This window comes from Chamaea fasciata, unplaced genomic scaffold (assembly GCF_029207755.1).
Source record: "Chamaea fasciata isolate MVZ Bird 193981 ecotype frontalis unplaced genomic scaffold, bChaFas1.0.hap1 SCAF_7, whole genome shotgun sequence".
In the NCBI taxonomy this organism is placed as follows: Eukaryota; Metazoa; Chordata; class Aves; order Passeriformes; family Sylviidae; genus Chamaea; species Chamaea fasciata.
In genome coordinates this window covers 35,689,754-35,704,874 of record NW_027094092.1, presented here as the reverse complement: position 1 = coordinate 35,704,874, position 15,121 = coordinate 35,689,754, and the positions used below count along the sequence as shown (strand labels likewise).

The window sequence follows — 15,121 nt, the reverse complement described above, 5'->3', positions numbered from 1 at the left end:
ATAAAATATAGTCCTGCTTGGTTTACATAAGGGGAAAGACATGAGCAGATAAAGGGAAACATACAAAGTTTATAATTAAATTTAAAATTCCACTGGCAATTGAACTACCTAATGGTTTATAACTGTAGAAAAAAAAAAGATGCATTGGTAGATTCAATATGCAGGTTTTTTATGCTGTTGAAGGATGGTATGTATAGCAGTGACAAGTGACCATATCAAGGAGCAGAATATATCTGAATGTTGCTGAAAACAACTACAACTGCTGCACAGAATAGGGTTACTAAGCCACTTCCAAATAAGGCATTAGTGGGTCAATTAATCTACTGATTCACAGGAAGCATTATTAACATCTCTGATCTCTGAAGTTACACAGAATTCACTGACACTGTGGCTAACTTTTCTGTACCACTAAAACACTGGCCAGGCTTGGCTTCCTCTGAGCCAGAGCCATCTGTCAGCAAGGAGTCACAACTAATGAATGATCCAAACAAAGAGAGGGAGTGGCTGTCTGCACTGTCAGTAAATAAGGGATGTGATGTTGTTCCAGCCCAACACTTTTTATTTCAGATCTCAAGAATTCAGTTGTGGTAGTTTTGAAGTAAGTTCCCATGTACCCGCTTATAAACCTTTTACCTCCTAAACCTCCTAAGACCGCTCTAACCGATACACTGAATGAACCATTAAGCAATTCCATTTTAGAGTATATCATTTAAGTGGAAAGAGAAATGCTGCCCTTTGTTCAGTTCGAGTCCTGGAGCCATGCATGCACAGCTTTGTTGGCTCCATAACTGTAACTGATAAGTGTTCCTGTTCTCTGTAGGACCTATGGATTTTGGGAAAAACCTGCTATTTTGTGTTCCATTCAGATTGATGTAAACACCATCAATCAATAGCAAAATTTACTTCTACCCTAGGAAAGACTGCTATCTGATTTGCAGCAGAGAGCATCATACAAATTCATTTAAATGAAGTTCTGGTTTCCAGAAGCTTCTTTCCTTTATTCTGATTAATTTTTTTATTGTTACTTTTTTAGTGTCTAATCCTGAAAAAACAGGATTTTCACTAAATTCACCATTAAGTCACAAAACATCCACCCAAATATTCTAAAACCTTCAAATTAAAACAGAAAAGCAAGCAAAGGGCTATAATTTCAAAATGTGCATGTATTCTGAAGTTTGTGCAACTGTTTACAAGATTTGTCCATCCTTCCTGAAAGACTGACAGTCAATTTTCCACAGCTGAAGATGCAGACTGCTAGTTAGCTAATTTTCTCCCTGAGAACAGGTACAGCACTTGACACTCATCATTGTGATGTCTTTACTTACCTAATTGGGAAGGTAGATACCAACGAGGAATTGCCTGTCCTGAGATGTGGAAGGTGGAGCTTCTGTGCCAGAAGCTGTCTCACCAGCTGCTCCTGACAGAGGTTTATCAACAGAGAGGGACTAGAAAAATTCCAAACTTCTGGTCTTCCATGCAGCCACCTAAAATATTTATCAGCAACATGAATGCTGCAATTTTACTTAAAAGATTCACTGAGCCAGGCATAACCTCTGCTTTAAGCACATGCCTTTGAGGGAACTTGGAGGATACGAAGGGCACTGTGGCAGCTATAAACTGAAGAAGCTTACCAAAGAGAGAGCTTATTTTTAACATTGTTTGCCTCTTAGATTAACCAGAGACTCCTTGTACAACCTTCTATGTTCCTAAATCCAGAGGTACTAGGTAAAAAGGGCCATGTAACAAAAGCCTGTATGCCATAATTCAGGTGACATTAGCAAGGAAGAAACATGAGGTATGCACACTGTTACAGGGACAGAGCAGTACATGCATCACTTAAAGGTAACACAGAGTTTAAGGACTCCTATTACAACTCAACCAGAAAACTATTTTGGAGATGAAGGAGAAGAATGTTTGAAATACAAAAATTGTATTTATTAATTTTTTTTAAAACCCACACCCCAAACTGACTAGTGCCTGCTCACACAGCAGACCTGAAGATCCAGTTATAAAGCTGGGCACAAAATAAACCTGTCTCCATATGCACTGTAAAGATGGAAAACAGATTTTTGAATGCAGCCACCAAAGTAAATTCTTCTATCTTTACACAGTTTACTGCAAAAGCACATTCTGTAAGCTGGGATTTAGGAGTGCTTCTTGTTGAAGCCCGCAGTGCCAAGATCTGGACAAAAACCAAGTGGCAGACTTTTCATAAGCCAGTTGTCAGCCACAAGGTTAAAACTCTTTGCACAGGAAGCACAGTTGAGGAGGGATTATTACAAGTGCCTGAAGCGAACTCCCACAAGAAGCAATAAACACTTTAAATGTAGTTTTCTTTTCCTGACACACTTGGGCCTTGTTTTTGCTAACAAATATAGCACACACGTATGTATATATACATATGGAATTAGAATAACAAACTGCATTTGACAGCGAGTCCTTGCTTATTGAAATCTGGGACAGTGCTCACATGCAACAACTACAATGAACACCATAGTAAACATATTTATTGACTTGGCAAAATTAGAAATTTCTAGCAGTATTGTGGAGTAGATTACAACACTTAGATAATTAAATAACATTATTACTTTTTGATAACACAGTCTAGATTATGCATATTATTCTTGTGATAATTTTAAGGAATAGATCAACTGCATTTCTTGTACAGATATTCTGAAAAGCAATCTAGTTGGGGAAAGGGCAGTGTGTTTAGTGCAAAACTAACATTCAACATTGAAAAACAGTGCAAAAAGCACTACTGAAAGATTTACAGTAAGCCAGTAATTCTCACAGTTTTCTAATGAACCCACAAGAAATGTTTTCACTTTTTGAGTGTGTTAGGCCTTGTTTTGAAACCATATTATTGCTTCACCAGTAGCTGTTTCCAGAGAGGAGGTTTCTAAAAGCAGAGACCCCCATCTATAAAAAGAGAATTTGGTATGTTCTCTGAGTCCTGTATGCATTCTCCAGAATTATCATTACTGGATTCTTTAAACTACTAAACTGCCCCTAACTAATGGAATTGTTAAAAACTGTATTTTAAATATGTGCTTATACAAGTTAAGAGCTGTTTTGTGAGTATGACTTGGGTTCTTCCCAAACATAATAGTCAAAGCGGTTACAATAAAAAGTGCAGAAGAAAATTATTGAAGATTTCAGTTTTACAGTTTGAAACTGACTGAGTTGGCAAGCAATTTTCTTGTACCCTTTTGAGAAAAGCTAAATTACTGTACCACAAGCTTGTACTGAAGGTATCTTCCAGTACATCTTTTGACCATAATGCAAAGACTGCACAAATCAAATGACTTTGGTAAAATAAAAGGGTAAGAAGTAGAAGTAGTTCTCTTATACTAAGGCTCTTTGTCTGTGGTCCTGAAAGGCAGTTCTGCTCTTTTGACTTTTGTTTAAATAAAGATATTCTGGCTTTCAAGAAGAATGTAACTCCTAAAGACAGACTTGACCTTTTCTTAGAGCTATTGCCCTGCTTACCGTGTCAGAAACTTACATATAAGAATTTTGAATGCGATACTTTTCAGCCAGTTCTGTCATATACCACAGTTAGTACTGCAATTAAAATGCAATAATAGTGAAACTGACCTCCACCAAAAACACAGCAGGTTTTATTTCTGAAATGCTGATATACACTGTATTAATTAAAGGTTCTTTTTAAAAGTTATCATATTAATGAAATGGGTTTAAGTTTTAATACAATGACAAAATTAAAGATATGAAGATATCTGAATGTGGTAACAATTCTCTGTTGTCACGTTTCCATCCAGGTAATAGTGTTTCAGTCTTATTTCTGGCCAAGTTGGGACAGCTAAACATGAAGAGAAAAAAGTCATTAGATTGCTAATCTTATTCTGTCAGTCAAACTAATATCCAGTTCATACACCAAATATTTCTATCTTACATGCTCTGTTTGACTCTGAGAACCAAATGTCTTCTGGTGATAGAATATTTAACGCATTACCTCAGAGGAGAATTTTCAGACTTGAATGTATCTCATGAAGTAAAGGCACAGTGTACACAGTCAAGACAAAAAAAAGTTAATTAAGCTGAATGAGGAGTTAAAAGCTAGCAAGTACCATTTGTCTCCTTGAAGCGCAACAAGAATTATTTTAGTTCTTTAAAATACAGTTTTGAATAACAACTTACTCTCATCTTAGTAGGACATAAAACCATGGGTGGTGACAGCTACTGAAGGGCTGCTATTTGCTGACCACCACAAATAATTTTTATTTTCCATCTGTACTGGAATGAGGCCTAGAGAAGTAACGATGTTTTTAACTGCACTAAAAGAGTTTACTATAGGTATGGACATCAAGCTCCCACTAGGCCAGTACTTCTATATCTATATATCTGTAGATATTTATAAACCAGGACAAAGGTTTAAACATCTTGTAACTTGAAAAAGTTGCAAGAAAACCCTGGAAAGGATGCTGCTTGTGAAAGTTCCAAGAATTGACTCAATTTTTTTCAGCAGGATTAATGTAAAGACAATTATGATGAACTTGTATACCTGCATTACCTGTGTGAACTAACACTGATAACAGGCTTTCAACAGCTAATTAAAAATAATTACTTCAAAACCCCACTTCAAGCAAATAAAGATAGGTAACATGCATTAATTTTTCACAGATCAATTTAATTTTTTTTTGGACAAATCCATGGAGATGTAGAGTTATATAAATCAACTTACAGAAAAAGAAGCAATAAACATTACAGAGGTTATCAAAGTTATCTACCTGTTTTATAAACTGTGTAGCATTAAAAAGTTCACTGCAGCCATACAGGACATGTTTGCCTTGTTTACCCTAAAAATGAAAAGTCCATAGGAAATCAATTGTTTAACAGAGTACTAGAAGATTAACAAGCAGTACTTTTAAAAGCATCTACAAAAGGAAATTAAAGGATATACAAAATTCTTTTGCACACAACAGCATGCTAGCCTCCTCTTGTAGGCTTCCTGTGGCTTGCAATTTTGATGACACATTTTCAGTATGTTGAATTGAATGTGGACAATACATTTATTTTAAGGCACAATCTACCTTAACGAGAGTATAAATATTTGCTTCTGACATTGTGAGATAGTCCGTTCTAGCAGAGAACTGCAAATAATTAGATTTGAAGGTTTCTCTCAATTCTTCTACAAAAAAAAATCCCAGAATGTCAAAGCTGAATGAACATTGTGTCCTGTTTCAGAAAGTTTTAAAATACTTTCTCTGTGCTTTTAGAAGCAAAGTGGCAAAACGGACAGTGCTTAGAAAAATAAAGCCATGAATAAAATCTCTGTGGTATCTGCTTGCAAGAACAGAGCTGTTGATTTTTCTCTTTTTTATTCTGGAGGAAGACTGATTGAATTTGAGAATAATTAATAAGCTACATCTGTGGAAACAATAGATGCCAGAAGTCTACCACATGGAAAAGCAAATTTTGTTGGATAAGACTGTGTCACCTCAGAGAGGCATGCAGGTTTCCAGGTGGTGGGAGGGAGAATAAAGGTTTTCATTAACCTTGTTTTTTCAAGAGCAAAGGGCTAAGTGCAATAAAGGTGAGGGAGTCTTCCCCTTTGGGAGGTCATCTCCCACTGCTCAAGTATGCAGTCTGAATGGAGAAACATACAGCACCCTTCAGCTGTGACAACTGTGATGAAAAACCTCTGTTCACAGGTTCCAGAAGAAGAAAGAGTATGTTCAACTTCTGACTCTACATAAGATCTAACATTACTACTTCCACAGTTTTCAGTTCCTTCTGTTTTACAAATGACCTCCTGTTTGCCCTCTTACTGCTCTGAAACTTCAGCTTCCTGCCACTTTGTATGAAGTGCTGAGTGTTTAACTTGTCATCACACAAGTGCCCTGTATATACACACACAGAGCAAACCTCAGCTCTGTCAGCATGCAGCTACAATCAGGGAAGTGAACTAAGCTCTAGGGAATTCTGAGATTTTATTTTTAGTAGCAAGTAACAAATACTCATCCTCTTGGGCATCTTTTGGATCGATATAGTAGCTAAAGTGGCTTTGGGCAGACTAAGGAGCAAGCTAAACGTTTGACAACACATTCTGCCACAGGCAGATGCCTCACTGAATTAGTTATTGAGGACAGTGACGAGTGCTAAAACAAATCTAAATGACTTCTTTAATTCACATCCCTCTTCCTATCCTTTCCTCTATCCAGATCAGCTCTGTTCCAAAGTGGCTGCCTGTTAGAGGGAGGAACTCGGCACACACATCCCGATTTTGCGTTCTTCAAAATTAACCTGGACATAAAAATCTCATGTGCTTTGTAGAATAACCATTTTTCAATAAATAATGCTCCAATTTTATTATTTTGTGTGAAAAGCCTCAATCCAGTCTACCAGAGAACAGAACAATGAACAAGGTTAAGATCAGGAAGAAAGCATGGTGTGCTCCTGTTAAATAATTTATTACCTTCTTCAGAATTTTACTTAAATTACTTTGGCATTTTTTTTAGTTCCTGGAAAGGGCTTGAATACCACTCCTGCCTCCCAGGAACTGTAATGATTTAGTTATTTTTCTCCATCCACTGATTTTTGGTACACATGTGTTCTGCTAGTCCAGCCAGTTGGAACCAGAGAAATCAAATCTGTTACACCAACATTACATAGTTGGTTACATATTTTCTTGCTTATGCATATGACACCTTGTATGATTTCTACACAGAATTAAATGATGCAGTTTAACAAGAATAAGCTTCTATTAACTCAATAGTGAAAACTTCTAACTGTGGGTAAGTAATAACTGCTTAGATATTGGTGCCAATCTTATATTTGCTTTAACAGATAGCATGGTATTTGCATTATGTTGGTTTCTGAAACAACATACTTCATGCTCAAGTAAGACTGTCATACAATAAAATGCGGTTATCTGCAGGTCTGAGTTTGAACTGACTCCATATTGTGAAGTTGCATACAAAAAAGCACTGGGGTATCTCTTTCGCAAGGTTTATGAAAACTAGAGAATTCTGAGTAGTTCCTTACTTTCAAGTTTATGATACGCTACAGCTGCTTTATTTAACACCAGCACATGAAAACTACTAACAGGACTCTAAAGCAGGTTAATTCAGTTTGCTACATCAGCTGACAGTTGGTGCATATGAACACAAAATAAAAGAGAATGCAATTTATTTACTCAACTCCAAAGAGCAACATGAGCAAAATACCAGAAACAGTAAGTCTTTGTTGGTCTGAATTAGTAATCCACAATTTCTACTGATTTCTTACATTCCTTTTTTCTCAGACTCTGTACAGAATAAGGATGTTAAAGCTAATTTCATAGACTTTGTTTTCTAGATACTAAATATTACAGAAAACCTGCTCTATCTGGTTTTTATCACTAAGTTAAGGACTACAAGTGACAGAAGTACACATACCTTTACGTAGTCAATAAGATTTTGATATTCAATATAGTTGCCTCCTCCAACTACAAACACTATGGCCTAAAAGGCAACAGACATATTATCAGAGTATGCATTCAAGTTCTTAAAATTTCAGTAGTGGTATACCAGATAATTAAACCTACAACAAAAATCATCACAATCACACTGCAGTCTGTGTGAACCAGATACAGAACCACTGCTACCTATCTGAAAGAAGATATTTGAAGTTTTGGTAGGATGCAGAATAGCAAGCTGAGAGTTTTAAACATGTCACTCTCTTCCATTAAGACATACTGGATACATATACTGTTTCAACATGTTCCTTTTTTTTGTCCAGAGATGTCTCCAGTGACCAGAGGAAGAGTTAAAATATCTCTATGGATGCTTGAGAATTCATTTGGGGCATAAATAAAATACTTTTATGATAAAGAAATACACTTTTCCATCATTTTTTCTCTTCCCAACTTCTACCAGTAATAATTTATAATATTACAGATAAAGGCCATCAGTATTTTTGGGGCTGTGTTTAAAAGAGAACAATTCATGACTAGAAAGAGGAGAACTAACAGTTGTATTATTAATAACAGTTTTATTATTGTTGTAAACATTCACTATCCAAAATTGTTTGACCATACTATATGAACGTTATATAGACTTTATCTTAATACCGACATTTTTGGTACGAGAATCTGCAGCCGTATATATATCTATGATACCACGTGGTATTTTTTTTGTTCCTGAGGATAATTAGGACATTTCATGAGAAGTCTGAAACATTTTTATATTGCCAAGGCAAGTATTTTGCTTATGAAACTTGGTAGTAAGATCAGATAAGACTTTTTTTATTTGTAAATATTTATATAGAAAAATACTGAAAGTTACAGGCATTTGTATGGAATGGTAACATTGTTTTTGCTTTTTTTCCATTAACAGAGACTCCTTAATACAATCATTTACATCAACGCCGTTGTTTAAGGCTGGACAAAGGATTAAATCTAGAGAGAATTCCGAAAATCCGGTCTAAAAATAGGGGGTTTAAATTGCTCACTCAGTTATGATATTAGCAACCCCCCGTAATTATCTTCAGGAAAATTTTCTACATTTTCTTCTTCAGTATTAGTTAATACTTACATAGTCCTTTGAAGAGGAAAAGCTTCAGAATAACAGCTGATTATAATTAACACTAGATATAATTAGTCTAAGTGCTTTTTTACAAATAAGACCCCTCATTTTCTTAATCATGATCATCAAAAATGACTGTACTTCAAGATTTATTTATTTTTAACACACGAACATTGAAAAATAATTTCTACATGACTTACCTCCTGGAATGGATTTTTATTTCTTGGCACTGAGCTATAAAAAACAGAACATAAATTTCATTACACATAAATAGAAATAGAAATAAGCATCATGCACCCATCATATTTGTGGAGTACTATATAATATTAAATAAAAATATAAAACAGAACAATAACTGACTTTCCATTTGTTATGGAAAATCATTCATTCTACAGGACTGAATACATGAATAAATAGGAATTTTACTTCATCATTTCTAATGCTGCTGTTTGAGTAATAAGCTTTATGACAACAATTCTTCCATTGTTCAAAAGCTCTAACTACAGTGCTGTTACCTAGGAGCAAATACAACGAGTAAAAAATGTTATCAGCATTAGCACACTTCATGGCACTTAGAAATCTTGCCTTCTGGAATCTCAGCTAGATAAGCCAGTCAGTTTGCAGTGGCTGCATACACATTTACTTATGCTTCCAAATCTCAAAAAGGACTAGGCAGCAGGTATGTAGGATTACAATGATTAAGGAAGGAAGAGGAAAATTACAAGTTTGAGTGGTACAGACTCTTCTCCATTTGAATACACGGGCAGGTAGCAGGTAGAGGGGGAAAAACCTCTTTTCTTGCATCACCTTGCATCTTCAGAGGAAGGGGGAAGGGAAGAAAAAGCTGGGAAGGGCCAGTCTGCTCTCCTGCCCTTTGCTCACACATTACCACTGCCCTCCTGCCCTGTACTGGCCTGCAGCCCCAGGTAGTCAAACACATCTTATGTTCTAACACAGCTTAAAAACACTGCATTTTCCCCTTCAAACTACCTTTCCCCCTATTTCCAAGACATTTTCTCTGAGTGACCAAGAACAACTGACTGAGAACAGATTCCAGAAGAATAAGTTTTTAAATGGAATGGCTATCTCTAATGTGCTTTGTCTGTCAGGAATACTACAGCCTTCCCAAAGTAGAACCGTTACCCCAGTTCTCTCATCTTCTGACTATGATATGACAAACCCACATACGTTCTGTGTCATCCTTTCAGAGGACAAAGCCTGTTTATACTTGCGGTAGGCTTTACAAAGGATAGAAAGATACAGTTTTGCTAAGACTGAATTACAGCAATGCAATTACTACTCTGCTTAAAGCATAGTAAGTCGAAATGCCAGTATTTCTTAAAATGGGAGTAGATTAGAAAATAAAACCAGTCACTTTTTAATTAAATCCATTAATTATACTATTTTATAACACTATTTGGTCAAGAACTAACACATGTTTTCATTGTCTACAAAAATTTTTGAAGGGAGAATTAGACAAACTACCTGTTTTTGCTATCATGCCCAAATATAATTCAAGGAATATAACTTGAGTTTACATATAAATCCCAAACAAGAAATTAAAAGCTATTCCCTATGATGACTATTATAGCTACACAGAATGCCGTATTTATGAACTGCTGTAAACGAATATTTCTACGTTGTTTAAAGCAATATAAGAACTATACAGAGTGGGCAAACAATTGAGAAAATCCTTTGGCTTGAGTAAAATAAATCTTTGCACTTCTGCAGAAATTCCACCAAAAATGCTATTAAAGCATCACAAACCAGTGACAGTTGAAATGAAAATGAAACATAAAATACTAGTAGTTTTCCTCTTTTGATAATTTCAAAATTTGCTTATCTTTGAAATTATATAATCTGTTACACTTTTCAATAAAACATACATATCGTCTGAAATTCATGTCCTCTTACTTTTCATGTTTCAAGAACAAAGTAGAGACAGAATTTTCATGTAAATAACTAAAATCGAGCCTAGATCTACTTTATCCACACTGATCCTGTAATAAAGTGGTGCAGCCAAATGATGATTGTTTACCCACAGATTTGATGACAGTTATTTTAAGAAGGAATATCAAAATTAAGTATCTTCTCTGTTCCTAGGATATTAGATTAGGTGAGACTATCAGACTATTATTAGTTAAAGATAAAAAGCTAAAATGAAGATCTATAAACTTCTGATCTATTTCCTCTTCCTCTCTTTTACTGGAAAAATTAACTATATCCAAGCCTCCCTCCATATGCACATGAACATAAAATGTGCACCTACCTAACCAAAAGTGAATGCAGTTAAATTTTAATCTATTTTTTTCAAACTTATTAACAAACTACTAAAGAAGGGTTGTATTCAGATCCAAACTGTAACTGTTTAAAAAGCGACAAAGAAATTTTGCTGCACTGTCCAATGACTATTTAACTTAACATTAAAAATTAACAAAGTTTCTAAGAAACCAAGTAGCACACCTATGAAGAACTCTAACATTTATTATTGCTAAATACCAATGCACGCTCCTGTGACTAAATTAATGTACCTGTTAGGACTTACATTTTTGGATTTTTTGGCACTGTTATAAAAATTTATCTGATTGATCCAAGTTCCCAGTTGTGAATTCCTTCAAGACCAACTGTCTTGACTTAGAATTAATGATTAAAATAATTACTTGCAATCAGCAAGTAAAATAAAATAGATTTCTTAACTTAAGTCTTTTCATGGAGTAAAAGGAAAAGAAGCAAAGCAAAACTCACCTGTCACTGCCTCGTAGCATCTTGGGGTCAAAATACCGGTAGTCATCTGTCTCCTATTAAAAAGTATATTTTTATCTCAAAAGACTGGAATTTGGAATTTTGGCTAATGAATTTTTCCTTGTATATATTATATTAAACATTGTCCAAACCAGTATTATTTCCCATCACTTCATTCACCGTTAACTGTGGTGCCCACTAGTATCTAAAAAGTTTGTATATAACTGAACCAGTGCAGAACAAACAACAGTGAGAAGCTATGAAGGATGCTATTGAGCTTTTTATTTCTGGTTCACCTAAAACTCACTATCACATACTTTCCAAAAAATACACTGAACGCATAATAAATCCCAACAGAAAGACAGTATGCAGAAAGAAAAATTAAGTTGTTACCAGATTTAGAGGAACACGGATGGTTAGTTATAAACATTAAAATTTTCCAGGTTACTGAGATCTGCTATTGATTTAACATTATAAAACAAAACAGTTCTGTGGCAAGGAGTGCTAAGGACAAGACAGATCAAAATCTGCTACTGTTGTGTAACTTATCCTTCTCAATTCATGATTTATGACTACTATTAAACCAAAATTAAGCTCTTGAAGAAGAAATGAGTTCCAGAAAAATTTGAAAAGTTTGACTGTCTAAACTACAGAAAAAAAATTTCTTCACACAGAAGACTGAGGCACTTGCAATATTTTTATTGGCAACAAGCAGGATTTTTGCCAATTATTATGGATGAAAAACAAAACTTCTTAGTAACTCCTTCTGACAATTTCTTGGCTTTCTCCTGTTGCTATACTACATTTTTATCCGAGTACTGTGAAGTTTAGTTTGTCGATAAACTGCATGCAGAACTATAGTTGATGTTATCTGCGTGCTTACATGCAAAGACCTCTGAATTCTGATGATTCTGTAAAGCAGAAATAACACTTCTTGAGTAGCAGACAAATTAACTGGGGAATTTACTAGAGCTCACATAGCATAACTACCTCTAATATTAGAAAGTATTTAATATACATGTGGTGGTTACACACACAAAATAAATCTATTTGATATTACCAACTTTTATATAATTACATAAAATAACTCTCTTATCCTGCAGTTTGGCTTTTAAAAAGAAAATAATTTAGATCCAATTTCCCACTGAATCTCTGTAAAATGCTTTTATATGCTCCACTGGGAATTTCAACTACAGGAGTCTGCCAGCATTCATGATTTTGCAGCTTCCTACCTAAAGGTGGTATAGTGACTCTGGGGTAATGAGACAGCTGGGAATGGACAGATACTGGTAGACTAAAACTGAGAGGTATCTGAGAAAGCTTTACCTGGGATAAAGAGGTGCACTTTCTCTGTTTATTAGAGTGAATTACAGATTAATGACAGAACTAAAAATCAGAGTTAACAAACATATTACAAACATTTCCTCCTGAATGTACTACTGCTGTGTTTTTACCCTATGGGCTTGTGTAAGTAGACATACAGAAAGTGGTAAACCAATAGAAATGTGATAACTTAGGAATTTTCCATCGTTGCTGTCTAAATACACTATTCCTGCTGAAATCAGTGCTGAGGGTGCAGGGAAAAGAAGTCCTAGTAGAGTTTATTTTCTTTAAGAAATAGCAAGTCTGCCAATAAAAAAAAACAGTATAGCGCTTTCCTTACACGCAGCTGAATTTGTGACTTCCCTAAACAATTCCAGAAGAAAAGAAATACTTCTGAATATATAAACTTAGTTTTCAATTTTTCAAATTAAAATGGAAAAAGACCCATGGAAGTGACATTGACTTTCAGTTTGTATTTGTTTTTCTGCAGAATCTAACAGACTAATTTGGATTAAGGAAACCCTCTACTTTCAGAATTTTTCTTCATAATTCATGAAAGGTTTATCCTAAGTCTGATACAATGTACACTGAAAGGGACAGTATTAACTAAAATACAGTTTCATTAATATATATCACAAATAGGATCTATCTACCTCTTAAGTCAATACAAATGTACTCACTGTATTGACCACTTTGTAAAGGTTCACTTTTCAAAGATTTTCCTCACTCAGTAATCAAATCATTTTCTAGAAGATCCTTAGAAGAATCTCTATAACTCTATAGTAAATGATGGTCAATTTCATAGCTATGGAATAAAATTTGTGTATACTTGACAATAAGGGGTTTTTTTTGTTCCTTTATGAGAATTTAAGGTTTTAATCAACCTCTATTTATTGACACCAAAACAAAGCAACTATGTTTTAGTTTTATGAACAGAATATTCCTTTATTAAAATATAACCTTAAAAGCAATTGCCTAAAATCGTGCTTTTAACAGTAAATATTATTATTTAAAATACCCACAAGTTTACTTTTAAGGTCATCAAGGAACGTTTCTTAATATGTTTTTCAAGAAAAGGTGTAACTATAGCTTAACAATCTAGAAAAATTCAAAAAGTTACAAGATAGTATTATGGCTCGTAATATTTGTTCTAGCTGTTCCTGCTTCTGACAAACTAGGAAAGCATGGGTGGCATGGGTGTAGACTTAATTGTCCTTGCCAGGGAGAAAAAAAAACCAGCAGAGACAAGCAACACACAAAGAGATTTACAGACAACCCCATAGAGTTTTGCACAGGATATCATTCTAAATAGATTTAAGATTTTAACTGACGATAATATATGTGAATGTTTGTGGTACAAGTTGCATGTACCTTTCATGTATTTCCTTTATTGTTGCAGTTAATATCTAGAAAATAAATTATTTACATTCACTGTAATAATTGTTTGACTTCTCAAGAATCTGCTCTAATTTTGCATTACAAAAAAATTTGCATTACTTTTATCTGTATGTACATTTCATACCCTGATTACTGCGGTTAGTATAATTTCTTGAACTATAAAGGAGACTTTTTTCTGTGTTGTAAAAAAGGGAAGTCTTGAATATTTTTTTCCTCTCCCTTTGTGTTTTGCCTGCAGTGCAGTAGTTTTCTGTTCTGGGGAATAGAAAAGGACCCCACACATCAGAAGATGAACAGAAGCCACAATGGTGTATTTCCATGCATTGACCTTTTCCAGATACAATTTCACTTCTGTTGATAGTACAGCAAGTCTAAACACATTCCACAATGACTCCCTGGCTTGCTTCCTTTAGCTGAAACTTACTCCCAAACTCACTGTCAGTTTTCCTGCAGGTTAGGAGAATCAGGCTTTAGGGATTGCCTGGTCTCCTATGACTTGAACAGTGGGACTCCCTGTTCTGTGCCATGAGTATCAGTCTCTGTCACAGCAGTGGAGCAGGAAGCTGTTGACTGACAGATTGGCCCAAACGCTGCTTTTTAAAGTGAGAAGATCAATGTTTTCTCCAAATTATCAAAGTGCTGCAAAGTGCTGGTAGCAGTTTTCTACTAAGTAAAATGTGAAAAAAACCAAGTCAGAAAAAAACCTCACATGACTTGTAAACTTTTCTAAATCAACTTCTAAACTTGTAGGCTGAGGAAGCTGATGTTTATCTTTAAAAAATTTGTTTAATTTTTCACTTTCTCATAAGTTATCTGTAGTTTTGATTTCAGCTTTCTATGGTAAGTGTTCTGGGTGACCTCTGCTGGTTAGTCCTGTACATCTTTTCCAAGTCTTTCAAACAGGAACAACAAACCTCAGGCCTACTTTGAGTTGTAAGTTCTAGCAAATGCCTTGAGTGTGTAGCTAACATGTAAGTATTTCAAAAATATGTAACATATAAATTTAAAATAGTCTGAGTAACTTTTCACAGAAACAAAGCAAGAAGAGGAATTTTCTGTCAAAAACCACCTCTGCTTGCAAACAAATGACTGAATCAGTAGTAAAATATTTTTCTCTACACAGCAAAGTTTAA

General features: G+C 34.8%; 1 protein-coding gene across 2 annotated transcripts in view; it reads right to left on the bottom strand.

Annotated features, from left to right (window-relative positions):
- Window positions 1-2,485: 2,485 nt before the first annotated feature.
- Window positions 2,486-15,121, bottom strand: part of SCFD1 (sec1 family domain containing 1) — a 49,650-nt gene continuing 37,014 nt past the window's right edge. For both annotated transcript variants that reach the window (XM_066188365.1, XM_066188366.1), the window contains exons 21-25: window positions 11,271-11,323; window positions 8,726-8,759; window positions 7,398-7,463; window positions 4,749-4,817; window positions 2,486-3,820 (exon numbers count right to left, since the gene is read on the bottom strand). In XM_066188365.1, coding sequence (XP_066044462.1) covers window positions 3,797-3,820; window positions 4,749-4,817; window positions 7,398-7,463; window positions 8,726-8,759; window positions 11,271-11,323 — 246 coding nt within the window. In that variant the 3' untranslated portion in view covers window positions 2,486-3,796. The remainder of the gene's footprint in view (window positions 3,821-4,748; window positions 4,818-7,397; window positions 7,464-8,725; window positions 8,760-11,270; window positions 11,324-15,121) is intronic.